Source organism: Pongo pygmaeus, chromosome 21 (assembly GCF_028885625.2).
Source record: "Pongo pygmaeus isolate AG05252 chromosome 21, NHGRI_mPonPyg2-v2.0_pri, whole genome shotgun sequence".
In the NCBI taxonomy this organism is placed as follows: domain Eukaryota; kingdom Metazoa; phylum Chordata; class Mammalia; order Primates; family Hominidae; genus Pongo; species Pongo pygmaeus.
In genome coordinates this window covers 47323726-47339247 of record NC_072394.2, presented here as the reverse complement: position 1 = coordinate 47339247, position 15522 = coordinate 47323726, and the positions used below count along the sequence as shown (strand labels likewise).

The 15522-nt window shown below is 50.8% G+C and overlaps 1 protein-coding gene across 2 annotated transcripts in view; it reads left to right on the top strand.

Moving 5' to 3' along the window:
• The first annotated feature begins 372 nt into the window (after positions 1 to 372).
• RIMS4 (regulating synaptic membrane exocytosis 4) overlaps positions 373 to 15522 on the top strand; it is a 59090-nt gene continuing 43940 nt past the window's right edge. For both annotated transcript variants that reach the window (XM_054468074.1, XM_054468073.1), the window contains exon 1: positions 373 to 755. In XM_054468074.1, coding sequence (XP_054324049.1) covers positions 659 to 755 — 97 coding nt within the window. In that variant the 5' untranslated portion in view covers positions 373 to 658. The remainder of the gene's footprint in view (positions 756 to 15522) is intronic.

Below are 15522 nucleotides of genomic sequence, written 5' to 3'. Positions count from 1 at the left end.
CTGTGTGGGAGGCCGAGTGCCGACCCGCCTGGGCGGGACCCTCTGAGCGCATCCCCTCCGAGCGCGCCCGTGTCTCTAGGAGAGGCCTGTCTGGCTGGGGGACTGGACGCCGGCCTCTCCGCAAGTCGGCCGGCTGAGGGAGGGGGCCGCGGCGGGGTCGGGAACAACCCTCGGACCAGGGCCCAGACAACCTTGCCCCGCGCCTGCCTCCCCGCGCGCACCTGCCGGGCCCGGGGCTGCTAGAAGGGGCCGCAGCCCGCGCCCTCCGGGCTCCCACGCCCCGCAGCGGCGCCCCCTCCCCCGGCGGCACGGATTGGCTGCGGCGCCGCTCCAAGCCCGCCCCGCGCGGCCGGCGGGGGGCGCCGCGGGCCGGAGCGCGCTGCGCCGCCGCCACCGCCGCCGCCACCGCCGCCGCCACCGCCGCCACAGCCGCCGCCGCCGGGAGCACAGCGCTCCTCGGGCTCCGCGCGCCGCCAGCTCCTGGCCCGCCCGCCGGCCCCGCCGCGCCCGCCAGCCCCGCAGCGGAGCCTCGGCCCGGCCCCGGGCCGCCGCCACCACGCCGCGCGCCGTACTCCGCGTCAAGAATGGGGCGGCCAAGCTGCCCAAGCCGCCCGCCGCCGCCGCCGCCGCGGCCGAGGCGCCCGGCGCCGGCGCGGGCATGGAGCGCTCGCAGAGCCGCCTCAGTCTGTCCGCCTCCTTCGAGGCGCTCGCCATCTACTTCCCGTGCATGAACTCCTTCGACGACGAGGACGCAGGTAAGCGCGCGGCCCGCCCCCAGACCCCCGGGGTGTCCCGGGATCCAGGTCCGGTAGCCCCCTCCCCGACCCGTGCGCCCTCCTCCCGACCCGTGCGCCCTCCTCCCCACCCCCAACCCCTGGGAAGGCGCCCCCAGGGTCTCCTTCCGCACCCACGGGACCCCAGGGTCTCCAGGACGCGCTATCTTCTGGCCTTCTCCCCCAGGGACCCCGAGATCGTCTGCATTCACCTTTCCCGCAGGTGGGCCCTTGGGTTGCCAGGACCCATCTCCCTCCTCACCTGCGCCTATTGGAGGCCCGTTGCCTCGTCCCTGGATCCGACCTGCCACCCTCCCTGAGTCTCCTGAATGTGCCCACTCTTCAAGCCCCGGGCTTTGGCTGTCCCACCCTTGGGGCTCCGACGCGCCCCCCGCCATTGGAGGTGGCGCGCAGACCTTACCTCTCCATCTTTGTCTTGGCCGCATCCAGAGGATCCCTGCCCAAGACCCCTGCCCGGCGCCCGAGGCCTTGAGCGCCTCCAATTATCTCTCCTCTCCTTCCCTCATGGGCTGGGGCTCCAGACTCCTGCTTCTTATACGCCTGGGGCAGACGGAGGGGAACCGGCCAGGTGACGGCCTTTCCTCCCCTCTCTTCCCGGAGAGAGGTGTAGGGCGGCGCCAACTCTACACTTGTCCGCCCGCTGGTGTGTGCCCCTGACCTCAGGTGCTCTTGTCCCTGGAGTCGCCTTTTTTGGTGGGCTGAAGCCGGCCACCATCCAGCGGCTTGAACCTCCTCCTCCCAGGCCTGCGCACAACCTCAGCCAGAGCGAGAGGTGGGGAGCTGTAGGGAAACCTACTCTTTAGGGCCCTGGGACCCGGCAGAAGGAACATGAGAGCTCCGGATTTGGTTCTGGGGTGAGGAAGGGAATCCACCAACAGGTGGGGTAGCTAGAGGGCTTGGGTGAGAGTTCCCCAAAGAATGCCAGATTGAGATTCGGAATCAGGTTCCAGTCTTCATTCTCTACTTGTTAGCTGTGACCTTGGGCAAGTCATGCCACCTCTGAGCCTGGATTTCCTCATCTCTGAAATGGGGATCATCGTATCGATGCAAGGCTCTGTATGGTGTGAGGGTGGAGTTCAGTGTTTTATAAGCTGAAAATCCCAGAGTCTTTGAATTCAATGGGGGAACAAAACAGGAGTGTATGTGCTGGAAGAGTGTATGTGCTTGAGGAGCAAAATGGTTTCATGGGCACTTTCAAGTCTCTGAGGAAAACATGGACTATCTCTCCCGAAGTGCATATATGCACCATCCACAAAATGTAGCCTACCGTTGTAGGAAGTTCCTGGGCCCAGGTTTAGACTTCTTTGGGGACCCTTGTCTGATCAACCTGGCCACCAAGGTTCTATCATGGGATGAAGTGGTGGTCATGTCTTCCTGCCCTTTCTCCAGAAGAATTTGTTGACTGGTGAATGAATGGGGATAGGTGAGGCAGATCCCCAATAGACCTGTCTTTCTATTGACCTGGAGGTGGGGATGGGAGTAAGGGTAAAGATGATTACTGCAGAGACATTTTACCATTTTTATAATCACCATTTTACAGAAAAAAACAATTGAGGCTCAGAGGTTTAACCTCTGCCTTGATGTAGCTGAGGGAGGTTGTATTATTATTCTGGACAAGGCAAGGTGGGAAGAAGTAGGGGGCTCCCCAACACAGTAGAGTGGCCAGCCGGCCACTTGGCTCTCAAGAGCCAGGCTGGGCAGGAGCATGGGTTTGTAGGAGCACCAGAGGCAGGAGCGGTTTGGTTTTTCTTCAAAGTCATGCTCTGTGTCATGGGTCAAACACCTTGGTCATTGCAGGCTGCAGGCAACTTGCTCTGGTTTCACTTAAGTCAGAACAGATAACTTCAAGTAGTATTAATGATATTTTTAAAGGTCCACTCACGTTTGTTTTTTCCAGCAGGCTTCTTGAAATTCTTTAGTGTTTAACTTGGAAGAGACCTAGAAATCATCTTGTCTATCCCCTTTTTGCCCGCAAATGGGTGGGGGGTGTGTGTGTGACTGAAGCCCTGGAATGGGTGTGTGTGTGTGTGTGTATATATATATGTATATATATATGTGTGTATATATGTATATATGTGTATATATGTGTATATGTATATATATGTATATATGTGTGTATATGTGTATATATGTATATATGTGTATATATGTATATATGTGTATATATGTATATATGTACATATGTATATATGTGTATATATGTAGATATGTGTATATATGTGTATATATGTGTATATATATGTGTATATATGTGTGTGTATATATATATATGTATATATATATGTGTGTATATATATATATATGCCAAGGTCATCTAGTGAGGCAGCCACAGAGCTGAGACTAAAATCAGGTTTAAGGTTCTCTTTCCATTAAACCAGTAGCCTTCCCTCTGAAAGAGGATTTTTAAGAAATCCAGACCTTACTGTGTAGAAAATGTTTCCCAGGTGAGGAGGCCTGGGGGTGCGGCTGGCGACCAGGAGTTTGGTTTGGGCATCTTGTGCTCACTGTCTGTTCTTGAGAGATGCTTCAAATTTGGGAGGGGGAGGGAGAAAGTCAACTTTCATTTCCGGAAGAATAATGAATGTCTGGTGAAAGTCGGAAGTAGGCAGCGTTGTCTTGGTGCTCTAATTTCTCTTGTTCTCCTTAAAGTCATTAATTTTCTCCTAAAAGAAGCCTTTTTGGATTTATTCTTTTAGAACAGCACTGCGCTGAACTGATTTCTAAAAGCAGTGGAATGGTCTCTCCCATACTGGATGCAGGCGTGGCTCCCCCTGCCTCTTCTCCCCTCCCTCCGCTGGCCTTCTTAATGCCTGTCTGTCTCTGCCGGCTCCGTCTCAGAAGTGTGTCCCTGACAGGCCTCTGGCTCATCTAGGAGCCTCCCCTTTGTTGCTGCTTCCAACTCATGTTGAAATGCATCTTTTTCCAACTAGATTGAGCCAGAGCCATCTTCAGAGTTTAGTTGCCATCCTTTTGCTAGTTTCCTGAGAAATGGTGTGAGAAGGAGCCTTTTTCTCATTAGCCTTAACTGGGGCAGAGCACATTCCTGATTTGGACTTGGGATCCTTGGCCATTGGGGTGGGTACAGGAAGCCGAGCCTTCCTCTCACCTCTTTCTAGCCCCCCCTGTGGGCCCAGGGTGCTGGGCATTACTGGTTCCTAGAATTCCTCTCAAGGGGCATCTTCCCTCGTGCACTTTGAACTTATTTCTTGAGATGCTCCTTTTGCCCTCTTTCACAAGGATGCTGGGGCTTTAGGGAAACATGTGCTTGGAGGCTTTTTGTGTGTGTGTGTGTGTGTATTTTGTTGCCCAGCCCTGTTGGCACTGGGTTTGTAATCGGGGAGGAGTTAGACACGTGGCCTCAGTTTCTTATCTATAAGGAAGAAGAAAAATAATAACATGGACTGCATAGGGTTAACATTTTACAAATGATTACCTTTGTGCGAGACATATTCCCAGGCATTTTAAATATATTAACTCATTCCTCATAGCAAGCCTATCAAACTGCTATCCTGTTAACATCCCCATTTTCAGATGAGAAAACTGAGGCACAGACATATTAATTCCTTCAAGGTCACTCAGCCAGGAGTGAGGGAATGAAGCCTTGAACTTCAGCAATCTGACCCAAGCATCTATGCTTTTAATAAACTATTGTGCGGTTTGTGCTGTGCAGAAGTCTTAGTACAGTACCTGGCATGAGGTGGGTTCTCACTATATGTTAGCTGTTATCTATCTTATTACTGAGAAAGAGTTGTTTCTGAACATGACCGTAGAAAAGAATCTGTGGGTTTGGGGAGGGGATAAGGCTAATTCTCAAAATGCTTGCTTTATAATTTTAATAGGCTAATCTTATTGCATCGTTATAGTTATTAAGGTAGAGCTGGGCCCTCCTTCTTTGAAGTGGCTTAAACATAGGGATTTGGGAGACTCGCCTGCCAGTCAAGAGGGTGGGGAGGATTTCAGCCACTGGTTCTCTGCTCTTCCTGACCACTTCATTTGCACCAGTCACATCTACAGTCCCAGCCCTGACACTGTGCCTTGGGGCCTAGCTGGGGAGCTGGGGTGTCTCTAGTTTCCAATAGATGCCAAAGGGGGTTGTTACATCAGGGTCTGGAATTGAGCCTGGTGTTCCTGAGCCTAACCAAGTGGTTTCAGCGTCCAGTTCTCCCCCTCCCGCCTGGGAGAAGGGCGGAGAAGCTGGAGCAGCCAGCTCTGATTTGCCCATAGGATGGAAGCTTCGATCCAGCGCAGGGAGGAGGTTGCCATGGCAACACCAGCCAGCTACCGGTCCCTCTCCTAGCGGTTTGGGCCACATCTCTGAGCTGGAAAGCCCTTCCTGGCACCACCCTCTTCCGCTCAGACCAAATCTTTGGGCTGGGGGCGGGGTGGGATAGTGGATGGGATCCAAAAACTAGTACCACAGCGCCCCGCTCCCCATTTTTGGACAGAGGGAAATGTAGGGGGTAGTCTGAGTACTTCTGGGTGATGAGGCGGCGGTACCCATATCCTGCCAGACAGATCCTGGCAGGGAGAATCAGAGTTCCGATTTCTTCCCACACCCCCAGGCACCTGGAATGACCTCACTGGAGTTCTCCCCCTCCCACTTTATTCCATTTGGCAGAGTTTTCTTTCCCAGACCAAGTGCTAACTTTTGTCCTTGAGATTTGACCTGAGCTTTTTCTGGGAAACAAAATGTCCTGCTGTCTCACCCCTTCCCTCTAAGATGGTGGGAATGAATCCGTCAGCCCTAGAAGGAAGCTGGCAGGGTGGATGAGGGAGGAGGCCTTAAAATATCCTTCATGATCAGGACCACGTGGAGGCATGAAGTTGCAGCTTTGAAGCCTCAACTCCCACCCTCACCCTCCAGGGCAGGACACTTCCTCTCTGACCACACCCCCCTTCCCGTTTTCTTAATGTTTTCAGAGCTGGGCAGAACTCCTGTAGATTTGGATAAGTGAAGCATGATGGAGAATCGAACCGGTTGTTCCCATAGTTCAAGTAGAGGGGTGGGGTAAGAGTGTGGACGCAAACCACTTTATTTATTTATTTATTTACTTTGAGGCAGGGTCTCCCTCTGTTGCCCAAGGTGGGGTGCAGTGGTGCGATCTCAGCTCGCTGCAATCTCTGCCTCCCAGGCTCAAGTGATCCTCTCACTTCAGCCTCCCAAGTGGCTGGGACTACAGGCATGCACCACCACCCCTGGCTAATTTTCTTTTTTTTTTCTTTTTGTAGAGATGGGGTTTCACTATGTCACCCAGACTGGTCTCAAACTCCTGAACTCAACGATCCTCCCGTCTTGGCCTCCCAAAGTGCTAGGATTACAGGCATGAGCCACCATGCCCAGCCCAAACCACTTTATTTTAATGAAATTATCCTGAAAGAATGATCTTAGAAAATCAGGTGCATGAGGATTCACGCCTTACCCCATTGTACAGATCACTGGTCTGCAGGTCTGCTCTGGTGCAATCAGCGCTCTTTCCTTATCTTCTGTCTGTCTTAGGCACCCCCTTCCCCATCCCCAAGCCCCTAGACTCCTGGCTCCAGCTTCCTCGGTTTGCAGCTGCCATAGGCCCACCTGGTTCTGTTTGGTGGGAAGGGGGAGAGAGGTCCATCTACCTTGTTTCCCTTTCAGGATGTGGCTCTGCATCCCTCCCCACTCCCTGCTAGAACCAGAGGCAGAGCCAGTTCCAACTGAAGGCTGAGTGGGGGTGAAGGGAGAGATGTGGAGGAGAGCGAGAATGGAAGGAAGCCTTCACCCTCAGCCGACCCTCTTGCCTGTCTGAGGGACTTTTTTCTACTTTGCCTCCTCTGTGTCTTTTCTTTATGGCCGTAGCAACCATCATTTCATCATGTCTTTTAAAAATTGCTGGAAAGGTGCCACTTTTGGTGAATGTGCTCAAAAGGGTGCAGTATCTCCCCCACTATAAACCTTCCCCCATTCTGCATTCCTCGTCAGTTCCACTGCCTTTTGTATTAGAAAGATAACTGGGCTTGGATTTGAATCCGCTCTGGCTCTGACCTCAAGTAAGTCTCTTGACCTTCCTGAGCCTCATCTGGAAAAAAAGGGTTAATTATTTTTGTTCGAGCATCTCTCAGGATTATAAAAATAAAATGATTGATGGGCTTGCTTGGCCATGCTCATTGCTTTCTGTGATTGCACTGAATCCTATGGCAACCTGAAGGGGTAGCTGCTGTTGCAGATGTACCCATTTTGCAGATGAGGAAAGCCAGGCAGCTCAGAGCAGTTGAATTCATGACTTTCTCAGGTTTAGGGTGGCAATTCAAACCCAGGTGTGTTTGACTCTAGGCCATCTTCTGCTTCTGGGCATGAAATGAGATCCTGGGTGGGACAGGACTGTGTAAGCTCCTGGGGCTGTGCTTGTGCTGTCAGAACAGCAGGTGACAAAGGCCTGGGTGTGATGTGCCCCACCAGGGTCCACTAGCCCGCTACAATCCACCCACCCATTGGAGTGCCTTCCCGGCCACTGGTTCCTGGTTGATCCCTGTCACAGTTGGCCCTCAGCTGCCGTGGCTGCCTGGCCTCCTTGAAGAATCCAGTTGTCTGCCCTGGCCCTGGGGGCCAAGCCATTACCTACCTCTCCAGACTGATGTAGGCCAGTGCTGGATTATATTTAACGCTGTGCTATTTCCACTTGACAGCTCCAGAGCGCCATCCCCCCTCCCCTTTTTTCCTTCCTCCCCCCTCCCCTTCTGATTCACTCGGAAACTGAGGAGGCTGATGTCAGTGCCTTATTCTTAGCCCCCGTAATTGTAACTGCATTTAGCAGTGCGCACTTCATTAACAGTTTCTGCGACGGGGGAGTGAGATGACTGTGTGGCTGGGCAGGGATGTGGATGGGGGTGGCGAGAGGGCAGCTGCTGCCAGGACCCTGGCCAGCTGCCTTCTCTGGATGGACCAGCTGGGCTACTTCCAGGTCTGGCTTTCCAAGACTGGAAGTCTTGGAAGGACCCTTGGAGAGCATCTAGCCCATTTCCTCATTAAGCAAGTAGGGAAACAGGCTCAAAGAGGCAAAGTGGCTTGCCAAGGTCACATATTAAGGATCCAGAGCTCTGACCTCTGAGTCCAGGTTTTCTTTTCTGGTATTTATTCATTCAGCTAGTAGTTAATGAGCTGCTCAGTGTTGAACAATGTTCTAGGTGCTAGGGTGCTAGGGATATATCAGGGAACAAGTCAGACATGGTTTCTGCTCTCAGGGAGTTATATTCTGGGGTGGGGGAAACAGACAATAAATAGGTAACCAATTCAATAATGAATTTCAGGTTCTGTTAAGTGGAATGAAAATGGAACGATGATGGGCTAGGAGATAATGTTAAGTAAGGTAGTCAGGGAAGGCTAAGGAGGTGATATCTGAGATGAAGCCTAAATGACAAAGAGCCAGCAATGGGAATATGAGGAGGAAGAGTGTTCCAGGCAGAGGGAATAGCTGTGCAAAGGCCCTGAGGTCAGTGCGAGTTTGAGTTTTAGGGAATAGAAAGCAGACCAGTGTGGCTAGAGATTACAGACCAGTGTGGTTAGAGAGAGAAGATCAGAGAAGGGGGCAAATTATCTCAGCCTTGTAGAGGATAAAGATTATCCGATGTGGGAACTGAGGTCCAAAGAAGGAAAAGAAAAGGCCCCCAGCTGGGTGAAGTTAGAGAGAGGCCAAGAACTCATACCTCCTGAATCCCTGTTTTTTATGTTCCTTAGGCGCAGATGGCTGTGCCTTTAAATGCATAACGCAGCTTCCTTTCACATTGTAGCTGGAAGGCACTGTGGAGTCCAGGCTGGGTTCTTTCTGCTCTCCCTGCCTGCCTCCACCCCTCTTGGAATCTCACCTGACCCAGACTGATGATGTAGGTGTGAGAGACCCTGGGGAACTTCCATGGATGGACAGAAAGAACATAGCTTTGGAATCTGACAGATCTGAATTTTCATCTTGACTGCCACTTCTAAATTGTATGACTGTAGGCAAACTGCTTCAACCCTCTGGGGTTCAATGTCTGCATCTGTAAAATGGGGCATAATAATGGTAAATACTCAAGAGGGTTATAGTAAGGAGTAAATGACATCATGCACACAACACACCTAGCCCAGAGCTGGACGTGTGGAATAACGTGTCCTTTGCTATGAGGATTAATGGATGAGAGTGCGTGTTTAACCCTTGGCACATAGTAGGTTCCCAGTCGTTGGTAGCAGCTGCAATTGTCACAGTGGCTGTTGTCAGTTTAAATGGGTTAGAGCAGGGCCACCAAACTTGAGTGAGCCTCAGAATCCTCTGGAGGGCTTCTTAACGCAGACTGCTGGGCCCACCCAGAGTCTCTTATTTAGTTTGGGGGCAGGAGGGACTTGAGGATTTCATTGCTAACAAGTTCCCAGGTGATGTAGATACAGATGGTACTGATCCAGGGACCCTACCTTGAGAACCACTGGGTTGGAGGAAAAGGCTGGAGAGAAATGAAGGGGTCTTGCCAACGTGGGATATCTCCTAGCTCCTGATGTCTTAGATGCTGGGACATTGGGTACCAAATTCAGTCCTGGGTATGGTCTTCAGGCCCTCTTGTTTCTGTCACAGAGTCTATGATCCAAATAAGTCTCAGCTGCTGCCTGCATTGTGCCGGGTTTAACACGTAGGCCCTCATAAAGCCTCTAGGAAGTCATTTGTACAAAGGATAAGTGAGTCAAAATGAGCAATGCATCAGGCCATGAGACCATTGCATGGGATATTGGACCCAGACAGCTCTGGGAATTCTGAGGATTCAGGTCTAGCTCCTTTTTTGTCCAGACAGAACAGGACATGGTCCCTTTTCTGCATTGGGAAAAGGGAGGGCTATGTGTTAAAACCAGGAAGTTCATTTGAGGACAAGCCTCTACTGGGAAGAAGTAAATCAAAGGAATCATCAATGTAAAGGGGGCAAAGTGCTGGGAAATGCTACTGAGGGAGTTTACTGAGTCAGTTTATTCAGATGTTTCTAAGAAAGGGGTCGCTGATAATTTTCTAGGGAAGATTGGGGTCTAGCTCAGGTTGGAGGCAGGGGACCAACCTTATGATGTGATGAGATTCTCACCCAGCCCCATACAACTCAGAATCTGAAGACAAAGGCACTTAAAAATAGTTTCCAAGTGGGACTTGTCCTAAACTGATGGGAAATACCCTCTGTGAGGGGTGGCTTGGGATAGTAAAAATGAGCGGACTTGGGAGGCCCAAAGACCTGGGTTTGCATCTCTGGCCCTTTCTAGCTGTGCATTGTGACTGTGGTATATAATTGATCTAGGCCTCAGCCTGTCCTTTGCAAAATGGAGTTAGAGATACCTTGTGAGAATTCGAGAGGATGTATGTATAACACATATAAGACATCCAAGTGATGGAAGCTGCTGCCTTTCCTTTTCCTGTAGACTTCATAAAAATGATGATGTGCACATCTGGGTGGAGGAACGGTGGGATGGGGCAGCACACAGCTGGCGTCAGGCCTCCTCGCTCTGGTCTAGGTATGTGGTGTTTACTGTGTGCACAGTGGAGCCTGAAAGGCTGCATTAAGAGTGAAGAGAGAAGGACTTTGTTCATCGCCGAGTCTCAGTGTCTCCTACACCCACTTTTCTTTGACTCTTTGGGCCTCAGTATCCCTGCCTGCAGAGTGAGAGTCTGGTGGGCTTGGTTTAGATATACCCAGAGTCTCCCAGAGAAGGGAGGACACTTATACAGGCCCTCCAGTTCCTCCTTTGTATTCCCCCGACTCTGCGGTAGCCCCCAGATGGTTATTTTTCATCCCCAGAGTGCCCCCTCCTGCCAGTTTCTCTCTAGCTGATCTTTGCTTCATTGGTCCTTGGATAATTTTTAAAGTATTTTTTTGGATTAGGTAATATATGCAGATGCTACATTTTAAACACATGAAAAATATCCAGGGGAAGTGTCCTGGGCACCCCTGTCTTCTGATCCTCCTGTCCCATCCCTGGTACAAGCACTGTTGTCAGCTTTTGTAATGCTTTATGCTGTTATTACTGCTGATAACATAGATACATAGTAAAAAAGCCGAACAGCACCAGAGGACATCCAAAGAAATGGCATCTCCCTCCTACTCAGCAATCCAGTCCCACTCCCACAAGCCGCCATCACACTCTTTCAGGCTACCAGTTTTTTCTTATTTTCCTGTTTTTGAATTCTTATTAAGCACTTATGGCGGTGCCCATCCCTGTGCCAGGCACTGTGAGAGTTCCAGAGAAGTTGGGTTGCACTAGGCAGTATAGCATGGTGAAAGTAACGAGCTCCACAGCCAGATAACCTGGATTTGAATCTTGGCTCTGCCGCTTATTGGCTGTGTGACTCTGAGCAAGTCACTTAACCTCCCTGAGCCTGTTTCCTCATCTGCAAAACGGGCTTATCATAGCCCCTTCCTGCCTCGAAGGTGTCAAGAGGATTAGATGAGTAAATATTGGTAGAGAGCCTGGTACACAGTAAAAGTGTCTTAAGAGTGTTAGCTGTCATTATTTTAGTTGAAAGTCCCTCTGAGGTCATCTACTGTGGCTATCTTAGTTGAGGCCCAGAGAGCAATCTCAATTGGCCTGAAGCCTCACAGGAGGTCTGTGGCACTGATGTTTCTGGATACACAGCTCAGGACCTCTCCCCGTCCCCCGAGGCACCCCAAGGAGCCATCGTGGACACTGCGGCACCTGAGGCCTCAAGTCTGCTCCCTTCATCTCCAGCACTCAGTGTCCCTAGTGAATGCCACCTGGAGTCGCCCTGAGAGTGGGTGGAAAGATATGTCACTAGTTGGGTTCTCTAATGAAAATTAATTAGTTCCTCAGCAAATGTCTTGAGCAGCATCTTTCATCAGCCTGGGCCCAACACCAAGACTGGACCAGGTGCCTCCAGGGCCCATCCAAGCCCCGGCTGAGCCACCCCCGAGCCATCTGGCCTCAGGAAACTACCATTTGTGCCCAGCTTCTACTGGACATGCTAAGTCCTCGCAGAGGGACCCCCAAACTGGGCAGCTGGGCCCTGAGGGGAGTCAGGTGTGTGGCTCTAGCAAGGGAGAATTTTTTTTTTTTTTTCTGAGATGGAGTCTCACTCTGTCGCCCAGTCTAGAGTGCAGTGGCATGATCTCAGGTCACTGTAACCTCTGCCTCCTGGGTTCATGTGATTCTCCTGCCTCAGCCTCCTGAGTGGCTGGGACTACAGGCGCATGCCACCACACCCAGCTAATTTTTATATTTTTAGTAGAGATGGAGTTTCACCATATTGGCCAGGCTGGTCTCGAACTCCTGACCTCAGGTGATCTGCCCACCTCAGCCTCCCAAAGGGCTGGGATTACAGGCATGAGCCACCACACCCGGCTCAAGGGAGAATTTAACATGTACCTTCTTCTCTGGACTTTCCCCAGAAGTCACTTGATTTTGTAACAAATACAGAAAAACAGGAGAACTCTTCCCTCCTGTTTCCACTGTCTTAGCCTGAGACGTGGATTTTTGTGCAAGTGCTCTGCGGGAGTGCTCGCAGGTGAAACCTGCAAGAAAGGGAGAGGGAGACACAGCATGAGGCAGGAGAAGCAGCAGCCAGAAATGGGCACTTGGCTGCAGGCTAACTTCAGCCAGATCCTGGTGAGCTCTGGAGAATGGATGGCATGGCAGGGTTGACTAGGCTTTGGTACTCCTATAGCAGGGTAGTCCCCCGAGGGCATAACTGTTGGGGCAAGGCAGCTCCTATGAGCTAAGGGCAGTTGTCCAAAGATGGGACAGCTGTGAGCCGGCACCAGCAGATACTCATGGCAGCTGAGTGATGGGGGACCTGCTTAGCACGGGGGATCTGGCCAGGACACCAGTGGGGTCCACTCACCCACTGTCTGGGAACCCCTGACTACAGAGTGGTGAGAGTGGGTGTGCTCAACTCTGTGCTGAGCAATGTCCAACCCTCGTTTCAGGTCACCCTCCACAAGGTGGGCATAGTCATTACATTCGGCCATATGGAGAAATTGAGCATCTGGATGGACTTCTGACTTGGCCAAGGTCACACAGCTAGTGAGGGGCAGAACAGGACTTCAAACCCAGGCCTATTCCAACACTTGTGTTCTTTCCAGCATTCTGTACTGTATTTAATGTTTTTCATGAATATATACATGTATCTCATGCTTCTTTGTGGGCCTCTTTCCAAGTCCCTCTTTGGAGGGTGCCTGTCCTGACTTTCTACTTTGCACCTTGCAGACATGAAGTCCTTTGTGTCTGACAAAGGATTTTAATATATTTGAGCCTGCCTGATCCTCATGAAAAGTTGGCCGTGTATCCAGAGAGGAGGGCAGAGGCCCTAATAGGTGGCCTGAGGTGAAAGCAGAAGGGGTAGTTGATTTGTCATGGGATGAGCCCTGGATTTGTCATAAAGAAACCTGGGTTTGAGATCTCATTTCTGCCAGTTTGCCAACTGACCTTGGGCAAGTCATTCCCCTCTTTGAACTTTGGTTTTCTCATTAGATGAACAGGTTCACAGCTATAAGCAGTAGGTAACCTACAGGTGTTTTAATGATACTGCATATATCAAAGACACATGGCAAGGCTCTGACTGGGGAGTGCAGGAAGGGTCTCAAACCAAGGCTGACCTCTGCCTTTGCTGAGAGACAATGTGTGTGCAGGGAACAGCTTTAAATTAGGCCTCGTCTATAAAATGGGCATGATGACACTTGCCCTGCTCTCCTAGTTTAGGTTTTCCCAGAACAGAGCCTGACACAAGGAATCAAGTACAAGTATTAGGGAAAACCACCTGAAACTGCCATTCTATTAGTGGAAGCAGTCTAATAGAATTTTGTATGCTTCATATGGTTCACAAAGGTGATGGATGAAACCCCAGGATGGGAGTGAGAAAGTGAGGCAGAGAAAGAAGTCAGGAGACTGTGTATTATCAGGCAGGTTACACCAAGCAAGGGCAACTGGAGTTTAGTCTTGCTGGGGACTTCTGGGGAGACAGTGTAGCAGAACTCAGCAAGCTGCTTCTGTAAAGGGCCAGACAGTAGATATTTTAGTCTTTGCAGGAATACAGTCTCTGTTGCAACTGCTCAATCATGAAGTTGTAGTGAGAAAGCAGCCCCAGACAATATGTAAATGAAAGGGTGAGCTGTGTTCTAATAAAACTTTATTTACAAAAATAGGCAGCAAGATGGATTTAGTCCGAGGCCCATAGTTTGCAGACTCCTGGGGTAGAACACACGCTTTAGTTATCCCACCCAGGAAAGAGGGAGCTCAGGTATTTATACAGCAGTTCCCATCAGTCATTGGTTAAGAACTGCTAGGGAAGATCGGAGAGTTGGTTATTGCCTGTTTTTTTCCAGCCTGCCATGGGTGGTAGCCCTCAGGCAGAGAAATGCAGGTGCTGGCAATAGGAGACTGGGCCAGAACAAGGGGTTAGGACATGAGGAATGACAGCATTGCTCACTCCAGCTCAGGGGAATGGCTTGTGTGACTATTTGGAGAATGTACTAGAAAGGCACAGGATGAACAGAGGAAACAAGTGTTATATAGAGCCAGGTTAGTTGACTTCATATTTCCAGCTCTTCCAAGCATTTGTTCCTTCCAGGCAAAACCCATCTTCTTCATATTTGACAGTCTTGTTTGAGTTTTCTCCCTCCATGCCTCTACTTAGGCCATTACCTCAGCTGGGATGCCTGATGTCTCCTTCTCCAGGGCTCCAGGGTCACCTCCTCCAGGAAGCACACCCTTCTTCTCTAGGGTGGAGGTGACCATTCCCGGGAGCCCCTGTGGTACTTTGCTTTTCTCCTTCTCCAGTGCTTGCACAGTCTGGCTTTTCACTTTTTCACTGTCACACTGTGGGCCCCTGCAGGGCAGGGACTGTGTGATTCCCATCTGCATCCCACCGATGGGCACTGACTTGGGAAAGACAGGGTTGAATCCCAAGCCCCTCCCTTTCTCCCCTTCTCTCTCCTCTCCTTCCTCCCCACTCTATTTCCTTCTTTCTTCTCCAGTAGTTGCTCTTGGCCAAGCCCTGTTCTGGTGACCTAAGGCAAGTCCAGTCTTTGTTGTCATGGAATTACATTCTGGTTCCTGGGGTGAGGGGAGGTGTTGGACATTACACAGCTTGAAGAAGCAACTAATAATCCGATCATGCCTGTGATAAAGAGTCATACAAGACAAGTACAGGGTGCTGGGAAAGGCCATGGCAGGGAGAACTGACATGTTGGGTGGGGGTCACAGGGAGGGGGACAGCTCAGCAGAGACCTGAGGTGTGAGTACCGTTGGCCAAGTGAAGACACGGCAGGGGGAGAGGGGATGAGACAGGATGCTGTGAACAGACTTGATAGTGATGGGAAGGGGGATGGAATCCTGGACTCCCTGGCTGTCTCTCCCGCTCCCGCTCCCCTCTCCCCACAGATGGAAATAACTATAATTGCTTCTACATGACAGAATTATGGATAGTTTTTGCTTTCTAGTTTGTGCTTTTTTTGTATTTTCCAGATTTTCTACAATGGGCATATCATGGTAAAAATTAAGGGCTTCAGAGTCTGGAGACCACACTCTCCTTAGCTGCTGCGTGACCTGTTCCACATTATTTTTCACTTGGTGGTGCTTCTGTTTCTCTCCCTGTAAAAGGCCGATAAAGATAATTAACATGGCTTACATGGCACCCCTTGCATTCTGACACTTCACTTCCATTCACTCATTCGAGCCCCAAAACTACTCTGTGAGGTTGTTTTGGGGGCTATCTCTGTTTTTTTTTTGGAGATGGAGTCTCGCTCT